This window comes from Suncus etruscus, chromosome 12 (assembly GCF_024139225.1).
Source record: "Suncus etruscus isolate mSunEtr1 chromosome 12, mSunEtr1.pri.cur, whole genome shotgun sequence".
NCBI lineage: Eukaryota > Metazoa > Chordata > Mammalia > Eulipotyphla > Soricidae > Suncus > Suncus etruscus.
The window spans coordinates 52,253,440-52,272,688 of NC_064859.1; the positions used below are offsets into that span (position 1 = coordinate 52,253,440).

The 19,249-nt window shown below is 45.6% G+C and overlaps 1 protein-coding gene across 1 annotated transcript in view; it reads left to right on the forward strand.

Moving 5' to 3' along the window:
- USP39 (ubiquitin specific peptidase 39) overlaps positions 1–17,959 on the forward strand; it is a 30,230-nt gene extending 12,271 nt beyond the window's left edge. Inside the window, exons 6-13 of the mRNA XM_049784922.1 lie at positions 1,644–1,869; positions 2,517–2,594; positions 5,587–5,654; positions 7,031–7,219; positions 8,621–8,763; positions 16,321–16,456; positions 16,689–16,775; positions 17,524–17,959. Of these exons, the coding sequence (XP_049640879.1) occupies positions 1,644–1,869; positions 2,517–2,594; positions 5,587–5,654; positions 7,031–7,219; positions 8,621–8,763; positions 16,321–16,456; positions 16,689–16,775; positions 17,524–17,571 (975 nt within the window). The 3' untranslated portion in view covers positions 17,572–17,959. The remainder of the gene's footprint in view (positions 1–1,643; positions 1,870–2,516; positions 2,595–5,586; positions 5,655–7,030; positions 7,220–8,620; positions 8,764–16,320; positions 16,457–16,688; positions 16,776–17,523) is intronic.
- The last annotated feature ends 1,290 nt before the right edge of the window (positions 17,960–19,249 follow it).

Below are 19,249 nucleotides of genomic sequence, written 5' to 3' on the forward strand. Positions count from 1 at the left end.
CACCCCCCCCCCTTTGCAGGTATTCTACATTATAGTCTTGCACATTATATGACACATTTTGTTATGCACCCCCCCCCTTTTTTTTTTTTTTTTTGGTGGTTTTTGGGTCACACCTGGCAGTGCTCAGGGATTATTCCTGGCTCCATGCTCAGAAATTGCTCCTGGGCCCGGAGAGATAGCACAGCGGTGTTTGCCTTACAAGTAGCTGATCCAGGACCAAAGGTGGTTGGTTCGAATCCCGCTGACCCATATGGTCCCCCGTGCCTGCCAGGAGCTATTTTTGAGCAGACAGCCAGGAATAACCCCTGAGCATCGCCGGGTGTGGCCCAAAAACCAAAAAAAAAAAAAAAAAAAAAGAAATTGCTCCTAACAGGCATGGAGGACCATGTGGGATGCCGGGATTTGAACTGATGACCTTCTGCATGAAAGGCAAACGCCTTACCTCCATGCTATCTCTCCGGCCCCATTTTTGATTCTTTTTTATTTTTTTTATGCCCCCCCTTTTTTTTTTTTTTTTTACTTTTAAGTGATTTTATCTTTTATTCTCTTTGATTTTTGGGCTACCCTCTGCTGTGCATAGGGCTTATTCTTGGGCCTGTACTCAGGATTCATTTCCGGTAGTGTTCAGGCAACTCTATGTGGTGCCGGGGATCTAACCTGAGTCAGCTACATGCAAGAAAGTACCATATCCATTTACTGTCTCTGCCCTAGAGCACATACTTTTAAGTGAAAGACCTGGGTTCAGTTCCTAATAGCCACAGCTGCGAGTCACACCTGAGTGAGAATGTAGCCCCCAAACCAAGCAAACAAAATAAAAAACCCAACTACCCCAAACTCCTTCGTCATATTCATGCTATCAAAATGTCTTGCAGGGGTCTTCAAACTATGGCCCGCGGGCCACATATTGTATTTATTCCCATTTTGTTTCTTCATTTCTTTTTTTTTTTTTTTGGTTTTTGGGCCACACCCGGCAGTGCTCAGGGGTTACTCCTGGCTGTCTGCTCAGAAATAGCTCCTGGCAGGCACGGGGGACCATATGGGACACCGGGATTCGAACCAACCACCTTTGGTCCTGGATCGGCTGCTTGCAAGGCAAACGCCACTGTGCTATCTCTCCGGGCCCTCACTTGTATTTTTTTGTTTGTTTGTTTTTTTGTTTTTGGGCCACACTTACTCCTGGCTGTCTGCTCAGAAATAGCTCCTGGCAGGCACAGGGGACCATATGGGACACCAGGATTCGAACCAACCACCTTTGGTCCTGGATCGGCTGTTTGCAAGGCAAACACCACTATGCTACCTCTCCGGGCCCTGTTTCTTCATTTCTAAATAAGATATATGCAGTGTGCATAGAAATTTGTTCATAATTTTTGTTTTTACTATAATCTGGCCCTCCAACAGTCTGAAGGACAGTGAACTGGCCCTTGTTTAAAAAGTTTGAGGACCCCTGGTTGAGTTTTATATGAAGCTCAGTCCATAGGAGTCTCTGCTTTGACCACTGGGTATGACTCTCTTGAACTCTGTTTTCTCCGACTCTGCAGGGTCCATATAGGTCCATATATGCTTAATATAAGCTCTATGGTCAATATAGGCTCTCATGGTTCCAGTGAAGAGGATCTAAATTAACTAGAGTATTTGGCTTCCAGGCTCTGTCTAATGTTCCTCCTCTCCGGAACTACTTTCTGGAAGAAGACAACTACAAGAACATCAAGCGTCCCCCTGGGGACATCATGTTCTTGTTGGTCCAGCGTTTTGGAGAGCTGATGAGAAAACTCTGGAATCCTCGGAACTTCAAGGCACATGTCTCTCCCCATGAGATGCTTCAGGCTGTTGTTCTTTGCAGCAAGAAAACTTTTCAAATCACAAAACAAGGTTAGGAACAAGTTCTCTGACATTGATAGAAAAACTAGTTTGATGAGCAAATTTATTCTCACTTTGTATTGAACTTTATTGTAGCTAGATCAGAGTCTAGTGGATGATGGGGCTAAGATCCTTCTCAGAAATGAAATCCCAAGACACTCAGGAGTATGGATAGAAAGTATGTTTTGGGGTGTGGAGAGGGCCCCCTAGTGTTCCGGGACCTGGGGTTCCTCTTTGCAGTCCTTGGCCTGGCTGTGCGGGTTGCATGCTTCAGTGCTCAGGCAGCAATGCAGGGCTAATGGAAGCCTCAAGGCCACATTCGGCAGTATGATACCTGGTAATGCTTGGGGCCCCTGTGTTATTGGGGACTGAACTTCGATTGGTTGCACACCTTGTATCTGTCTAGCCTTAGGATTTATGTTTTAAAAACGTTCTGGCTGGGGATTGATTTAGAGGAAAAGTTCAAGAAGGGCTTTTGATGGGTGATGAGGAACAGTATTGGAGGAGAGAGACCAACCAAGAGTCCTGGCTTCATCAGATAGCCAGTTGGAGGATGTTCTGGGAGTGGTGTGTTGAGAGGAGGGGGAATAAAAAGGACCAAGGAATGATGCCATTGAGTGTCTGGTTCTGAGTATACCGTGTTCCACATTTTTTTCCAGGGGATGGGGTCGACTTCCTCTCTTGGTTCCTGAACGCTCTGCACTCAGCACTGGGTGGCACAAAAAAGAAAAAGAAGAGTAAGTCTTGTTTGTTACATTGAAAAAGGAACTTTTTTGTTTTTCTTTAAAAAACAAATTTTGCAGCTTTCTATCCTTTTATGCCTGACTCAATCTTTTTGTGTTAAGGAAGTGTCTGTACTAAATTTTCTTCATGAATAAGCCTCTGATTTTTCTTATTAGACTTTTGTTATATTCTGGTAGGTTTTTTGTTTGTTAGTATTTGGGTTTTGGGCCACATCCAGCTGTGCTCGGGGCTTATGACTTCTGGCTCTATGCTCAGAGATCACTCCTGGTGATATTCATAGCTTATACAGGGGTTCAAACCAGGCTTGGCCTCTTGCAATGAAAGTGCCTTAACCTCTGATGACTCTGACCCTCAATTGTTTTTGTTTGTTTGGTTTTTTGCTTTTTGGGCCACACCCTGTGATGCTCAGGGGTTACTCCTAGCTATGCGCTCAGAAAGTGCTCCTGGCTCAGGGGAACCATACGGATGCCAAGGATCGAAACAAAGTCCGTCCTAGATGGGCCGCATGCAAGGCAAATGCCCTACCTGTCTCTCGCTCAGGCCCCACCTCGGTTGTGTTTTTATTAAGTGAAGATGATGTCCTAATCTAGATTGAGGCAGAGAGACTGCCAGTCTCCTGGGGGTACAGGAGTTAATCAAAGGCCTTAGGAATAGCTCAACAGCTGACCAATTACTTTGCATGCTGGAGGCCCAGTTTTGATCCCTGGCATTGCATGGTACCCCTGAGCACTGCTGAAAATTATGTCCAGGCTCAGAGCTAAGAATAGTATCTATAAGCATCACTGAGTGTGATTCAAAAACAAAATTAGGCCAGGAGGTAATTCTGAAGTTAGAGCATATGTCTAGAATCCTCGGGCCCTTGTATTGAACTGCTGGCCCAGTTGATGGAATTCCTGATGGGTTCCTGGGCCTCCTGAGTTCCACATGGGAGTCCCTCATCCCTCCCCCCCAAAACAAACAAACAAACAAACCTCAAACCCATCAAAATTCAAAGCAAAAAGAATTGATATGAGGAGAATTTAGTGGGTGGTATGCCTGACTTGTAAGTTGACAATTAAAACAGACTCTGAGGGGTTGGAGTGATAGCACAGCAGTAGGGCATTTGCCTTGCATGTGGCTGACCCGGACAGACCTGGGTTTGATCCTCAGCATTCCATATGGTCCTCCTAGCCTGCCAGAAGTGATTTCTGAGTGCAGAGCCAAGAGTAACCTTTGAGCACTACTGGTATGGCCCCCAAAACAAGACAAAACCCCACAAAAAACAGACTCAGATCATTTTCTGCCCTTCTCAGCGGCTTGCAGTAGGATGCTCCTAGACTTGCTGCCATATGTTCTCAGACTACTGTGTCCCTTAGCTTCCAGCTCTGCTCATTAGCAGTGGAGATATCTATTCATGAATGATGAAATAGCTACTAGCTTAGCTATTAACCCGTTCCTGCTGGTTGCTTGGGTTAATTATAAGACCTACTGCAGGTTTTTTGTTTGTTTTGTTTTGGGGCCATACATGACTATGCTCAGGGATCACTCCTGTTTGGCTCGGGGGACCATGAAGAGTATTGAGCTTGGGTCAGCTTTGTGCAAGGCAACTTTCCTAGCCTCTATTTTCGCCCCAGCCCCTACAATTGTCTTTGTTTATGTGTTCTGGTTTGATGTTTCATTATTTTTGATTTTCAGGCCACACCACTTTGCTTACTCCCGGCTCTGTGCTCAGAAATCACTCTTAGAGGGCCCGGAGAGATAGCACAATGGCATTTGCCTTGCAAGCAGCAGATCCAGGACCAAAGGTGGTTGGTTCGAATCCTGGTGTCCCATATGGTCCCCCGTGCCTGCCAGGAGCTATTTCTGAGCAAACAGCCAGGAGTAACCCCTGAGCATCGCCGGGTGTGGCCCAAAAACAAAAACAAAAACAAAAAATCACTCTTAGAAGGGTTTGGGGGCACATATCAAATGTGTTGGCCATATGCAAGGCAAGCACCTTCCCTGCTCTGTCCTTTCTCCAGGCCCTGACACTGGTTTTCAGGTCTGTGACTGAGTACCTTCTGCTACCTCACTGAGGTGGGTATTTCAGTTCTCGCCCATCTCCTGAGTCCTGTGGCTTCTCCTGAGTCCTTGGTTTATGTTCTGTGTAGATTCTGGAGCTGTTTGTTGTGTTAGCTCTGTCCAATGCAGGGGAACATTTTCTGCTTGGAGGCAGTATAAGTTTCTGGGAAGTCTATCTTTGAAGTGTATCTTGTTATCTTGTTTTTGTTAGTTTTTCTGTGACTCCAGGCATTGTAAATCATTAATTCTCCCCCATTTTAATTTTTGCTTTTGGGCCACACCCAGTGATGCTCAGAGGTTACTCCTGACTCTGCCTTAGAAATTACCTCTGGCAGGCTTGGGGGACGATATGGGATGCCAGGAATCAAACCCAGCTTGGCCGTCTGCCAGGCAAATGCCTTTCCCACTAGGAGATATATCACCCTGGCCCCGAAAATAACTAATTCTTTCAACTGCACTTCATTTTTCACTTATGAGTCACACTTATAAATGGAAGTTCTTGTAAAAAGGGAGTAGACCGATATACAAGAATTTTAAAAAGGACACGGCTGCATATGTTATAAAGGCAAATCAGTAGTTATCTGTAGTCTTGTAGTATATGTTTTAAAGGCAAACTTCTGTAGTTATCTAGTTTTAGGGTGGAGTACGTTGATTTATTTCAGAACTATAAAAGTTCTGGAGGTTTTTTTTGGAAATAATTTTTTTGGGAAATAATTTTATTTTTGTTTTTTTTTTTTGGGCGGGGGACCACATTCAGTGACGCTCAGGAATTCCTCCTGGCTATGCACTCAGAAGTAGCTCCTGGCTTGGGGAACCGTATGGGATGCTGGGGGATTGAACCACAGTTAGTCCTAGGCTCATGTATGCAAGGCAGACGCCTTTATGCCCTGTGCTCCAGCCCCATGGAAATAATTTCTAATGTGAAACTGCATTTTTTTTTAATAGCTATTGTGACTGACGTTTTCCAGGGGTCCATGAGGATCTTCACCAAAAAGCTTCCCCATCCAGATCTGGTGAGTGGGTTGAACTTGAGTCATGGGCAGTTTCCCATTGTGTTGCTTGTGGGAATTTAGAGTTGACCGATGCTTAGAGGACTGCTTATTAAGCCCTGTTTCCTGAGGAAGAGCTTCTATAAAACACCTGCAGAGTTCTAATTCTTTCAGGTTCTTACCATTGCTGGGTGCTGGGAGCTGGTGGGTGAATACAGACTTGTTTTTTTTTTTTTTTGTAGTGTTGAGGATCACTCCCCCTCCCCTACATGCCAAGTAAACTGCCACTTGAGGTACACCCACTTTTAAAAAAAGACTTACTTTTGAGTGGTTTGGCCACTGGGGGGCGCAGGTACGCTCTTTTTTTTGTTTGTTTTGTTTTTTTGGGTCACACCCAGCAGCACTCAGAGGTAACTCCTGGCTCTATGCTCAGAAATCGCTCCTGGCAGGCTCGGGGGACCATGTGGGATGCCCGGATTTGAACCACCATCCTTCTGCATGCAAAGACAATCACCTTACTTCTATGCTATCTCTCTGGCCCCAACAGGTACACTCTTTCAAAGAGCTTGGCTCAGCTTTCTAGGTTTTCTTTTTTTCTTTTCTTTTCTTTTCTTTTTTGTTTTTTGGGTCACACCCAGCGGTGCTCAGGGGTTCCCCCTGCTCTACGCTCAGAAATGGCTCCTGGAGGGCCGGAGAGATAGCATGGAGGTAAGACGTTTGCCTTTCATACAGAAGGTCATCAGTTCGAATCCTGGCATCCCATATTGTCCCCGTGCCTGCCAGGAGCAATTTCTGGGCATGGAGCCAGGAGTATCCCCTGAGCACTGCCGGGTGTGACCCAAAAACCATAAAAAAAAAAATAAAATAAAAGGGGGCCCGCGAGGGGGCGCTAGAGGTAAGGTGTCTTCCTTGCAAGCGCTAGCCAAGGAAGGATCTCTATTCGATCCCAGAGTCCCATATGGTCCCCCCAAGCCAGGGGCAATTTCTGAGTGCTTTGCCGGGAGTAACCCCTGGGTATCAAATGGGTGTGGCCCAAAAATAAAAACACAGAAAAACAAAACAAAAAAAAAGAAATGACTCCTGGTGGACTCGGGACCATATGGGATGTCGGGATTCAAACCACCAGCCTTCTGCATGCAAGGCAAACTCTATACCTCCATGCTATTTCTCTGGCCCCAGCTTTTTAGATTTTCAAAGTACTTTGTATAAAGTAAATGAAACCACACGGGAGAAGTCAGTCCACCTGACCTAATCAGGTGGTACTGAAGATCACAAGAGCCACCTGTCTCTGGGCACCCATCTTCATTCACATTAGTATTGAAGGAATGGCAGGTGCTTCTCAGTGTCCTGGTGTGTGCGCTGCTCTCACTCCTTCTCTTTTGCCCTCCCTCATGCTCTAGCCAGCAGAAGAAAAGGAACAGCTGCTCCATAATGATGAATATCAGGAGACGATGGTGGAGTCCACATTCATGTACCTGACACTGGACCTGCCTACAGCCCCCCTGTATAAGGATGAGAAGGAGCAGCTCATTATCCCGCAGGTGCCGCTCTTCAACATCCTGGCCAAGTTCAACGGCATCACCGAGAAGGTAGCCTGCCCCTTCCTACTTATTTATTTTTGAAGCTCAAAAAGGGTAGTTTATTTTCTCTTTTATTTGGACAAAATTTATATATGTGTCATATATAAACTTGACACATATGAACTCTATTCACGGCATAAAAAGGAATAAAAATTCACCCATGAACTTTATAAAAATATAAATATATAAAGTTCACACATGAACTTTATTCACTTCATAAAAAGAGGATAAACATTTGCAAGTCATAAGGATGAAACTTTTTTATTAATTAAATTATTTAATTGAGTCACTGAGATGCAGTTACAAAGTTGTTTATGATTGAATTTCAGTCATCCAGTGTCCAACATCCATTTCTTTACCAGTTCACATTTCTTGCTACTAGTGGCCATATTTTTCCTCCCCTTCCCCTTCCCCCTGCCTTCCTCTATAGCAGATACTCTCCCCCTTTCCCTTTTAGACACCGGTTTTCAGTGTTGTGAAATATATTTTTTTTTGTTTTTGTTTTTGGGCCACACCCGACGGTGCTCAGGGGTTACTCCTGGCTGTCTGCTCAGAAATAGCTCCTGGCAGGCACGGGACCATATGGGACACCGGGATTCGAACCAACCACCTTTGGTCCTGGATCTGCTGCTTGCAAGGCAAACACCGCTGTGCTATCTCTCCGGGCCCGAAATATATTTCTTATATGAGAGGAAGCCTTGGGCTGGAGAGAGAGTGTAGGGGGAAGGCACTTGCCTTGCATGCACAATCCTGATTTGATTCTGCACACACACATGACTCCACAAGAACTGCCAAGAGTGATCCTTGAAAAGAAATTTTCTGGGGCCGGAGAGATAGCACAGCGGCGTTTGCCTTGCAATCAGCCGACCCAGGACCTAAGGTGGTTGGTTCTCATATGGTCCCCAGTGCCTGCCAGGAGCTATTTCTGAGCAGATAGCCAGGAGTAACCCCTGAGCACCGCCAGGTGTGGCCCAAAAACCACACACACACACACACACACAAAAGAAATTTTCTAAAGAAAAATATAGTACAGTGGAAGGCCTTGCTTGTGGCTGGCCCAGCTTCAATCCCCAATATGGTCCTTCGAGTCCCACCAGGAATGATCCCTGAGTGTAGAGCCAGGAGTAAATAGTAAACCCTGACTAACACCAAGTGTGGCCATAAGAAATAAGTGGAAATCCATATCTAGGGGTCGGAGAGATAGCACGGAGGTAGGGTGTTTGCCTTGCATGCAGAAGGTTGGTGGTTTGAATCCTGGCATTCCATATGTTCCCCTGAGCCTGCCAGGAGGAACCTCCTGAGCGTTGCCGGGTGTGACCCAAAAACCAAAAAAGCAATCCATATCGAACCCAAACAAAATTCTGTTTTGATACTCCAGCAGTAATTTGATGGCTTATTTTTTCTCTCTAGGAATATAAGACATATAAAGAGAACTTTCTGAAGCGCTTCCAGCTTACCAAGCTGCCTCCATATTTAATCTTTTGTATTAAAAGATTCACTAAGAACAATTTTTTTGTGGAGAAGAACCCAACAATCGTCAACTTTCCTATTACGTGAGTATCACCTTGCATCATTCCTCTTAGACAAAGTGAGCATAGGAGGGTTTGCCAAGGATCAAACCCAGCTCTTCAAGCATGCAGATACTATTTGAGTTACATTCCTATCTCTGAATTGCCTCCCCCCTTTATTTTCATTTCCTTATGTACTATCTCTCCAGTCCTAAAAACATTGTGCTTATGGGTCACACCTTAGGGGACCCATACGAGGTGAAGGGAATTGAACCTGGGTCAATTCCTTGCAAGTCAAGCATGTTTCTTACCCACTATGCTATCTCTCTGGTCCCCTGAATTATTTTTTCATTCTGTGTTTTCCCCTCTTAAAACCATGAGTAGGGGTTATTTTCAGCTCTGTGCTTAGGGCTCACTTCTGGTGAGGCTTGGACCATATGGGGTGCCAGAGATTGAATTTGGGTTTACCATATGCTAGGTCTCTACTTCCTGTACTATTGCTTCAGATCCTAAATTTCTTTTTAAACTTTTTTTTTTTTTTTTTTTTGGTTTTTGGGCCACACCCTGTGACGCTCAGGGGTTACTCCTGGCTATGCGCTCAGAAGTTGCTCCTGGCTTCTTGGGGGACCATATGGGACGCCGGGGGATCGAACCGCGGTCCGTCCTAGGCTAGCGCAGGCAAGGCAGGCACCTTACCTCCAGCGCCACCGCCCGGCCCCCCTTTTTAAACTTTTGTACCAGTATAAATATTGGACTCTTAATTGGAGATGATAATAAGGAACAGAGCCTTCCTATATTATATTGGTTAAGTGTTTTCATTCTAAGTTGTATTTCAGAGGTACCAAAGATGATGGAGCTTTAAGATAGGTATTTTTTGGTATTCTTATGGTTTAGTTTGGTTTTTGACCACACTCAGTTGGTACTACCCTTCCTTCTTTCCTTCCTTCCTTCCTTCCTTCCTTCCTTCCTTCCTTCCTTCCTTCCTTCCTTCCTTCTTCCTTCCTTCCTTCCTTCCTTCCTTCCTTCCTTCCTTCCTTCCTTCCTCCCTCCCTCCCTCCCTCCCTCCCTCCCTCCCTTCCTCCCTTCGTGTATTTACCGGCGTATAAGACGACCCCCTAATTTTGCTTAGGCCTATATTCGCTGTATAAGACAGAACATTCCTGTGCTGCAACTGTATGTACCACAGTGAGCCAATCACAACAAGCAAAGATTCAAAGGTTATACTGTAATAGACTTCCTCTCTGACTTTGGCCAATCTGAGCAGGCTTTTGACAGTGTAGATTCAGGTCCAGAACATTGTCTAATTTACATGCATAAAAAGCCTGATTGGATTGGCTGAGTAAGAGAGGCGGTCCAGGCAGCCTTGTAGTGATTGGTGCAGGATCGAGTTGGAAAATTCGTTTTGTGGCAATATTCAGACAATTTTCATTTGGTGGCATATTGAAACATTTTTGGGGATATACTTGGCATATAAGGTAACCCCCGATTTTCGGTTGACTTTTTTTTTTTGTTTCAAAAGTCATCTTATACGCCGGAAAATACAGTCCCTTCCTTCCTTCCTTCCTTCCTTCCTTCCTTCCTTCCTTCCTTCCTTCCTTCCTTCCTTCCTTCCTTCCTTCCTTCCTTCCTTCCTTCCTTCCTTCCTTCCTTCCTTCCTTCCCTCCTTCCCTCCTTCCCTCCTTCCCTCCTTCCCTCCCTCCCTCTCCCTCCCTCCCTCCCTCCCTCTCTCCCTCCCTCCCACCCTTCCTTCCTTCCTTTCGGCTGTGAGCTCAGGAATCTCCTGGTAGATGCAAGGGAACATATGGGATGCTGGAAAATCGAAATTTGTCTGGCTACCTGCAAGGCAAGTACTCTCTACCTGTTATACTATCACTCTGGCTCCTGTGGGATTTTTTTCTTTTGAGGGGGACCACACCTGATGGTGCTTGGGTCATTTCTGGCTCTGTGCTCAGAAATCACTCCTGGAAGGCTCAGGGGACCATATGGGATGCCGGGGATTGAACCTGGGTCCATCCCAGGTCAGTTGCGTGCAAGGCAAATGCCCTATCACTGAGCTATGGCTCCGGCCCCAGCTTAGTTTTTTTCATTTTTTTGGTTTTTGGGTCACACCCCCGCAGCGCTCAGGGGTCACTCCTTGCTCCACGCTTAGAAATCACTCCTGGGGCCGGAGAGATAGCATGAGGGTAAGGCATTTGCCTTGCATGCAGAAGGACAGTAGTTCGAATCTCGGCATCCCAGATGGTCCCCCGAGCCTGCCAGGAGCGATTTCTGAGTGTAGAGCCAGGAGGAACCTCCTGAGTGCTGCCGGGTGTAACTCAAAAAAAACAAAACAAAAACAAAAACAAAAACAAAAAAATCACTCCTGGCGGGCTCAGGGGACCATATGGGATTATGGGATGCTAGGATTCGAACCACTGCCCTTCTGCATGCAAGGCAAACACCCTACCTCCATGCTATCTCTCTGACCCCCCTTCTTAGTAGTTTTTAAAAACCTTCACCAAGTTATTTAGGAGCTGGTATGGATAAATATTCATCCCCTTCTCCTTTCTGTTCTCTATCTCCCTCCATTTGCCAGTTCTCTAAACTACCAGGACTCCCTTTCCTTCTTTAGAAACAGTTGCTATTCTTACTTGCTTCACCTGGATTGTATCTCTGACATTGCAACAAAGAAAGAAAGAAAAGCAGCCTAGGTTCTGGCTGGCCCTTTATCTGACCTGGAAAGTTCACATGCATTTTCCTAGATGTAGTCTCTGGTGTTTGGACCATACTCAGGCCTCTCCTTACTTGGTACTTGGGGATCACACTCTGTGGTGCTAGGGACAGAACCCAGGCTTTATGCGAAGACTGTTCCAGCCTTTGAACTTTCTCCTTGACCTGGTTGGTGCTTTTACTGCTGAAATGGAGACTTGGGCTAACTGAGCACTAGAGGTCCTTCCAGTATGGCCTTTTGTCCTTTTTGATTGGAGGACCACCCAGAGTCCAATTGGCCTCATGACAAAATAAAGCATTTGTCTTTGGAAGTACAGGAGAATTTTTTTTTTTTTTGGGTCACACGGGCAGTGCTCAGGACTCACTCCTGGCTGTCTGCTCAGAAATAGCTCCTGGCAGGCACGGGGGACCATTGGGACACCAGGATTCGAACCAACCACCTTTGGTCCTGGATCGGCTGCTTGCAAGGCAAACGCCGCTGTGCTATCTCTCCGGGCCCACAGGAGAATCTTTTACCTTCCCTTCCTCCCTCCCTTCCTTCTGCTCAGGGCTTATGTCTTACGTCTGGCTCTGCACTCAGATCACTTCTGGCAGAACTCAGAGTTTTGGGGATTGAACCCAAGTTGGCCACGTACAAAGCTGTGCTCTGGCCTCGTACACTATCTTCTATATTAGAATGAAATTGGGGGACATGATGTGAGCTCTGTTGCATAAGTACGATCGCAAAGGAGCTATCTTTAGAGTCTGAGTGGTGTTTGTTTGTTTGTTTGTTTGTTTTTGTTTGTTTTTGGGCCACAACCAGCGGTGCTCAAAGTTTACTCCTGGCTCTGTGCTCAGAAATTGCTCCTGGCAAGCTCAGGGGACCATATGGGATGCTGGGAATCAAACCCAGGTCCATCCTGGGTCAGCTGCATGCAAGGCAAACACCCTACTGCTGTGCTATCTCTCCGGCCCTGAGTCTAAAGTTTTATTTTATTTTTTTTATTTTTTATTTTATTTTATTTTATTTATTTATTTATTTTTTTGGTTTTTGGGTCACACCTGGCAGTGCTCAGGGGTTATTCCTGGCTCCAGGCTCAGAAATTGCTCCTGGCAGGCACAGGGGACCATATGGGGCGCCGGGATTTGAACCGATGACCTCCTGCATGAAAGGCAAACGCCTTACCTCCATGCTATCTCTCCGGCCCCAAGTTTTATTTTATTAAGAATTTTTTTTTTTTTATTGAATTACTGAGTTACAAAGTTAAAAGCTTTATGGTTGAGTTTCAGGTGCACATTGTTCCAAAACTTATCGCTTCATCATTGTCCATTGTCTTCCACCAATCTCCCAGTTTTCCTCCACTCCCCACCCCAGCTTGTCTGTGGAAGGCACCCCTCCATTGTCCAGGTATTCCTTCCCCAATTTATCACTCCTCCTACCCCTGCCTCAGTGGCACACTTTTTATTGAAGACCTGTTCTCCTGGTCTTCGTTTCTCTTGTCATTGGGCAATTGCTATTCCCCGTACAAAATGTCTTTATGTCACATATGTGAGGGATCACGAGTCTGTCCTCCTTTTGACTGATTTCATTCAACATGATACTCTCCAGGTCCATCCACATTGCAGCAAATTGCATGACTTTATCTTTTCTTACGGTAACTAGGTTTCCTTTGTGTACACGAACCATAGTTTCTTTTCTTTTCTTTTTTCTTTTTTTTTTTTTTTTTGGATTTTGTTTTTTGGGTCATACCCAGCAGCTCTCAGGGGTTACTCCTGGCTCTATGCTTAGAAATCACTCCTGGCAGGCTCAGGGACCATATGAGATGCCGGGATTCGAACCACCATCCTTCTGCATGCAAGGCAAATACTGTACCTCCATGCTATCTCTCCAGCCTCTTGTTTGTTTTTTTGTTTTTGTTTTTGGGTTATACCCAGTGTCTCTCAGGGATTACTTTCTGGCTCTGTGCTCAGAAATCACTCCTGGCAGGCACAGGGAACCATATGGGATGCTGGGATTCGAACCACCACCCCTCCTGAATCAGCTGCATGCAAGGCAAAAACACCCTACTGCTATGCTATCTCTCTGACCCCGAACCTTAGTTTCTTTACCTAGTATTTGTGTCTATTTTAGTTGTTTCCACATTTTGGCTATTATGAATAGCCAAATGCTTAAATGAACATAAGAATACCTATGTCTTTTCTGTATTATGTTTTGGATATATTCTCAGGAGAGTATTTCTGAGTTGTGTAGAAGCTTAACTCATTTTGAATTTATTTATTTATTTATTTGGTTTTTGGGCCACACCCAGTAACGCTCAGGGGTTACTCCTGGCTATGCACTCAGAAGTTGCTCCTGGCTTGGGGGACCATATGGGACACCGGGGGATCGAACCGCGGTCCGTCCAAGGCTAGCGCAGGCAAGGCAGGCACCTTACCTTTAGCGTCACCGCCCGGCCCCATCTTAACTCATTTTGAGGTAAGTCTCTGTTGTCCTCCAAAAAGGCTGGACCCTTTGACATTCCCACCAGCCATGAATGAGAGTTTCTTTCTCACACCTATGCCAGGTGGTTATTTTATTTTATTTTTATTTTTTGAGGGGTCACACCTGGTGGTGCTTAGGGCTTATTACCTGATTCTGCACTTAGGAATCATTTCTGGCGGGTTCGGGGTATCATACTGGATACAAGGGATCGAACTCGGGTCAGTGGCTTACAAGGCAAGTGTATACCTGCTATGCTCTGGCTCCAGCCTGATTCTTGTGTGATATGCCTGCCACTCTGTGTGTGAGGTACTGTCTCATTGTTGTTTTGATTTGCACCTCCCTGAAGGTTAGTGATGCAGAGCATCTCTTCATATACTTTTTGGTCTTCTGTATTTCTTTTTTGAGAAAATTTCTGTTCATCTACCCATTTTTTGATGGGGTTTGAAGTTTTATTTAGAACTAGAAATGAAACTAAGTGTGAGTTGCCAGTTGCTTCTCTGCTTTGGATAGATGGTCCCTAGACCCAAGGCAGCTGCACAGGGACAGTCCTGCCCATTCACTGCCAAAATTTTGCCTCGTTGGGCTCTTTTGTATTAGACTTGGAATATGCTCATTTTACTACCAATTTTTGAATTTGTGGTAACTGACTTCAGAAGCTACTTCTTGGAAAAGTTTGACTTTTCTTTGACTAGTTTAGGCCTATGACTAATTCCCAAAGTCTGTTGTTTTTATCAGAATACTAGGTTTCAGATCAGGACTTATTCCTGGCTTTGCATCAAGGGAATCACTTCTGGCAGGGCTCAGGGGGGTCATATGGGATGCCAAGGATCAACCTGGGTCATCTGTGTTCAAGGCAAGTGCCTACCCACTGTACTATCACTTTGGGCTTCTCATAGGGATTTCTTAAGACATATCTAAATCGGGGGCCCGTAGAGATAGCATTGGAGGTAAGGTGTTTGCCTTGCATGCAGAAGGTCGGAGGTTTGAACCCCGGTATCCCATATGGTCCCCTGAGCCTGCCAGAGCGATTTCTGAGCATAGAGCCAGGAGTAACCCCTGAGTGCTGCTGGGTGTGATCCCCTCTCCCCCCCCCCCAAAAAAAAAGACATATCTAAATTATCTTTTTTTTGGCGGGGCCACACCCAGTGATGCTCAGAGGTTATTCCTGGCTCTGCATTTTGGAATAACTCCTGTTGGTGCTCAAGGGACCATATAGTATGCTGAGAATTGAACCCACGTCAACTATATGCAAGGCAGGTGTCTTACTTGCTATACTCTCTCTCCAGTTCCCTAAATTATTTTTAGTAATAACTTTTTTTTTTTTTTTTTGGTTTTTGGGTCATGCCTGGCAGTGCTCAGGGGTCACTCCTGGCTCTACGCTCAGGAATCGCCCCTGGCAGGCACGGGGAACCACACAGCATGCCGGGATTCCAACCACCGTCCTTCTGGACTCAAGGCAAACGCCTTACCTCCATGCTATCTCTCTGGCCCCAGTAATAACATTTTATTGTAATATGCACTGTAAACTATAAAAAGTAGTTATCAGTTGTACAGAGAGCTATGTAGCATAAATAAATAGAATTGTTTGTATAAACAATTTTTGTTTATTTTGGAGGGCCAGAGAGTTAGCTCAAGGGCTGAGCCTATTTTCTGCATGAGGAAGGCCTGTGTTAGGTCTCCAACACCCATGGTTCCCTGAATATCAATGGGAGTAACCCTCATGTACAGCCAGGAGTAGTCCTTGAGCACTTCCAAGTGTGACCCTAAGCCATCTCCCGTCTCCAAAAGAAAGATGCTCCCAGTCTAAAATAAATTAGAGTATCTAGATGTTTGCACAGCTTTTTGTTTGGGGGCTACACCAAGCAGTGCTGGGGATCCAGGTGATGAATTTCCCTTTAGAGGACATTACTGTGTTTCAGGTAATTAGTGGTAGCACGTCATACAGCTCTACAGGAGTTAGAAATAAGATAAAATATCTTGTATTAGTTCTTGTTTTGGTGCATTATTTTTGTTTAGGAAATGTGAACGGGGAGAGTTCCATCAAGAAAAGGAAGACTGGGTGTGTGTGTGTTGGTGATGGGTCCTTAATTTGTGGGCATAATGCCCGAGGTTTGAGCCCCAATACTACAAAAAAGAAAAAAAAAAAAAGCATGTAATCAATACAGATGGAAGACATGGTCTCATGTGGAAACCCTGGTCGGTCATGCCACTACATGATTCCCTGGGCACAGGAGAGAGCAACCTTTGAACACTGCATCAGGTGCAGCCCCCAAGCACTGCTAGGGGTGATCCCTAAAATGAGAAGAGAGTGGCAGAGCAGCAAAATGACAAAGGGCTGGAGCACGTGCTCTGCATGGGGGGGCTCTGTTTATAATCTCTAGCACTGCCTGGTCCCCTCATGATTGGTCTGTGTTCATTTTTGCTATGCCCAGGAACGTAGATCTAAGAGAGTACCTGTCTGAGGAAGTCCAGGCAGTCCACAAGAACACCACCTACGATCTCATTGCCAACATCGTGCATGATGGCAAACCCTCCGAGGGCTCCTACCGGATCCATGTGCTCCATCACGTGAGTTCTGCTTCCTGAAGCACACAGGCCCGCCCGGCCTGCAGTCTCCTCTTGGTCTTCCTGTGGGGAGCCTGCAAGCCCCGGAGCCGTGTGTCTGTTGGTGCTTCTCAGTCTGGGCTCCAGATTGGGTTCACTTGGAGAGATAGAAAATCTTCTGCTCCTTGGGCACCACTCAGGTCAGTGATTTTCGATAATGTGATTCATTCCATCTTCACACCTTCATTTTCTGCAGGGCACAGGCAAATGGTATGAATTACAAGACCTGCAGGTGACCGACATCCTCCCCCAGATGATAACACTGTCTGAGGCTTACATTCAGGTGGGTCAGCCACTCAGTGAGTGCTGAGTGGGGGCTGTTGAGAGGAAGGGAGTGGTGGTGGCAGGAAGTGGGATGGAGTTAGTGCTTTGATTATGCTGGATGCCTTCTGGGATGCACTGAGTAATAAGTACAAGTAGCTGACGACGCTGTGAGATTATGGAATGATTTGAATAGAAGTGCAGGGAAACATGAGTGAACCAGACTAGGTTGCAGGGTGTGTGCTTGGTTCCAAGGAGGAGGAGCCTAGAGTCATTGGGGATGTGCCTGAATTCTCTTCAGCTCCCACACACTCTCCGTGACCCACACATCACTTTCTATGCCTCTGGGACACCAGCCTAGCCTATGGTACTCTTGACTGGAGTTGTCAGTGAATTGAAGCCTCACAGTGCAGTCTCTATCTAACTTCCCTGATTCCCTTCAAAGAAGGAGGCTTGAGATTAAGAAAGAGGTAAAACTTTGTGGAAGAGAAGAGAGATACCATCACTTGTAGAGTTGATTCTTCCTTGGTCACTACCTACAGCTGTAGCTGGAGGCTTGAGATTTTCAGCCCACAATTTGTATGGGAAGGAGAGAGATGGGATTGGTGGGACAAGGAAAGCAGATTGATGAGAATTTTCTGACTGATCAGTTACTAATCAGATTGACAAAGTGGGACAATAGGCTGTCCACAGCATAGTGCTGAATACATACTTGAATATTTGAATCAAATGCTGCCTCCTCAATCTCTGCTGTCTTCCTTTCTCCACAGATCTGGAAGAGGCGAGATAATGATGAAACCAACCAGCAGGGAGCTTGAATGAGGAGTCGGCTTTGGGCTGATGCCACAGCGTTTGGTGCACATACTGACTAGTATGTCCTTCACAGTTTAAATCACCATTGTACATCAGAGGGACCCACTTTTTGGGATGGCTCAGTGCTGTCATCCAGCTCCTGGCCAATCACTTTGTCCTAGTCTGGCACTCCTTTCCCTTCCTGTATCTCTCCCTCGTTGCTCTAGCAGACCAGATGTATGTAACTTCTTTCTGAGCAGCTGGAGGACTGGCAGGCAAGACCATTTCTTCTGAGTAGCAAAATCTACGCATAAAGCTAGTACTATCCTATGGTCTTAGGGAAATTATTTCCGATGGTTCTGTGCATTTCCTCATAAGTGTTTTTGGAACCAATTAAATATTTTCTTTTTTAAAGCTAGTCTCTTGTTCTTTCTCTTTTCCTTGTGCTATTGGGGGGTGGGGGGGGATTTTCTTGACTTCATGGTCCCTGATAGCCCTTTAACCTGTGGATGTCTTGCTTGTCTTTTCCTGTCGATATTGGGCATTGTGAGGAAACAATTGTGAGTCCCAGCAGAGCATCTGACTAGTGCACAGCCATAGGGAAATGTGGCACTGATGGGTTGGCAAACTAATGGCATATTTCTGTTGTTTATATGTATGTGTGTTTTGCCTGTTGATCTTTACTACTGTCAACCCTGCAAATTTCTCAGACTCTGTTATCTGAACTATAGGTGAGAAAGATGTGAAATTCAGACCGTGGACATGACGCTTAAGCTAGAAATCATGACAAGATATATAGGAGGGAAACAAACACATAAAAAGTTGTTGACTTAGGGGCTGGAGTGTTAGCACAGCGGTAAGGCGTTTGTCTTGCACGAGGCAAACACAGGACGGATCCTGGTTCAAATCCCGGCATCCCATATGGTCCCCCGAGCCTGTCAGGAGTGCCTTCTGAGTGTAGTGCTAGGAGTAACTCCTGAGCACCACCGGGTGTGACCCAAAAACCAAAAAAAAAAAAAAAAAAAAAAAGGTTGTTGACTTAGTAGCCAGCAAAATACTAATAAGAGAATTGGAGAGGTAGGTTTCATAGTTCTGTTTACCTGGGTTGGACTTAGTGGTGCAGCCCGGGATGAGGGGAAACATTGTTGGGGAGACCCTGACTTCCTGCAGGGATGGATGCTGGTATGTCTGGACATAAGCCTAGATTAAAAGCAAAGTGTTGTATAGTTTTTGTTTCCAAAACAATATTTTGGGACTGATTCTAAAAACAGAAAGTGAAGATATAAGGGCCAGTTCTTTGTTGGGGTGTGGGGAGACTTGGTGGCTCTTGGGTTACTCCTGGCTTTGTGCTTAGAAATTGTTCCTGACATGCTTGGGGACCATATGGAATGCCAGATTAAACTTGGGTCAGCCTCAGGTCAGCCATGTGGAAGACAAACACCTTACCCACTGTGTTACTAATCCTGCTCAGTGCTGGATTAAGTCAGTACCTGTTGAGGGTAGTTATTTTATTTTGTTTGGTGGCCTCACTTGGTGATTTACTCCTGCTAAGCACTCAGCAGTCTCTCCTGGTGGGACTTTGGGGACTATATGTAGAGATCATGTAGAGATCAAACCTGGATTAGTAAGGCAACCTTCCTATGCTCTGCCATGGCTCCAGCCTTCAGACTAGCTGTTTTAAGAAAGAAAAGGCGGGGCCGGGCG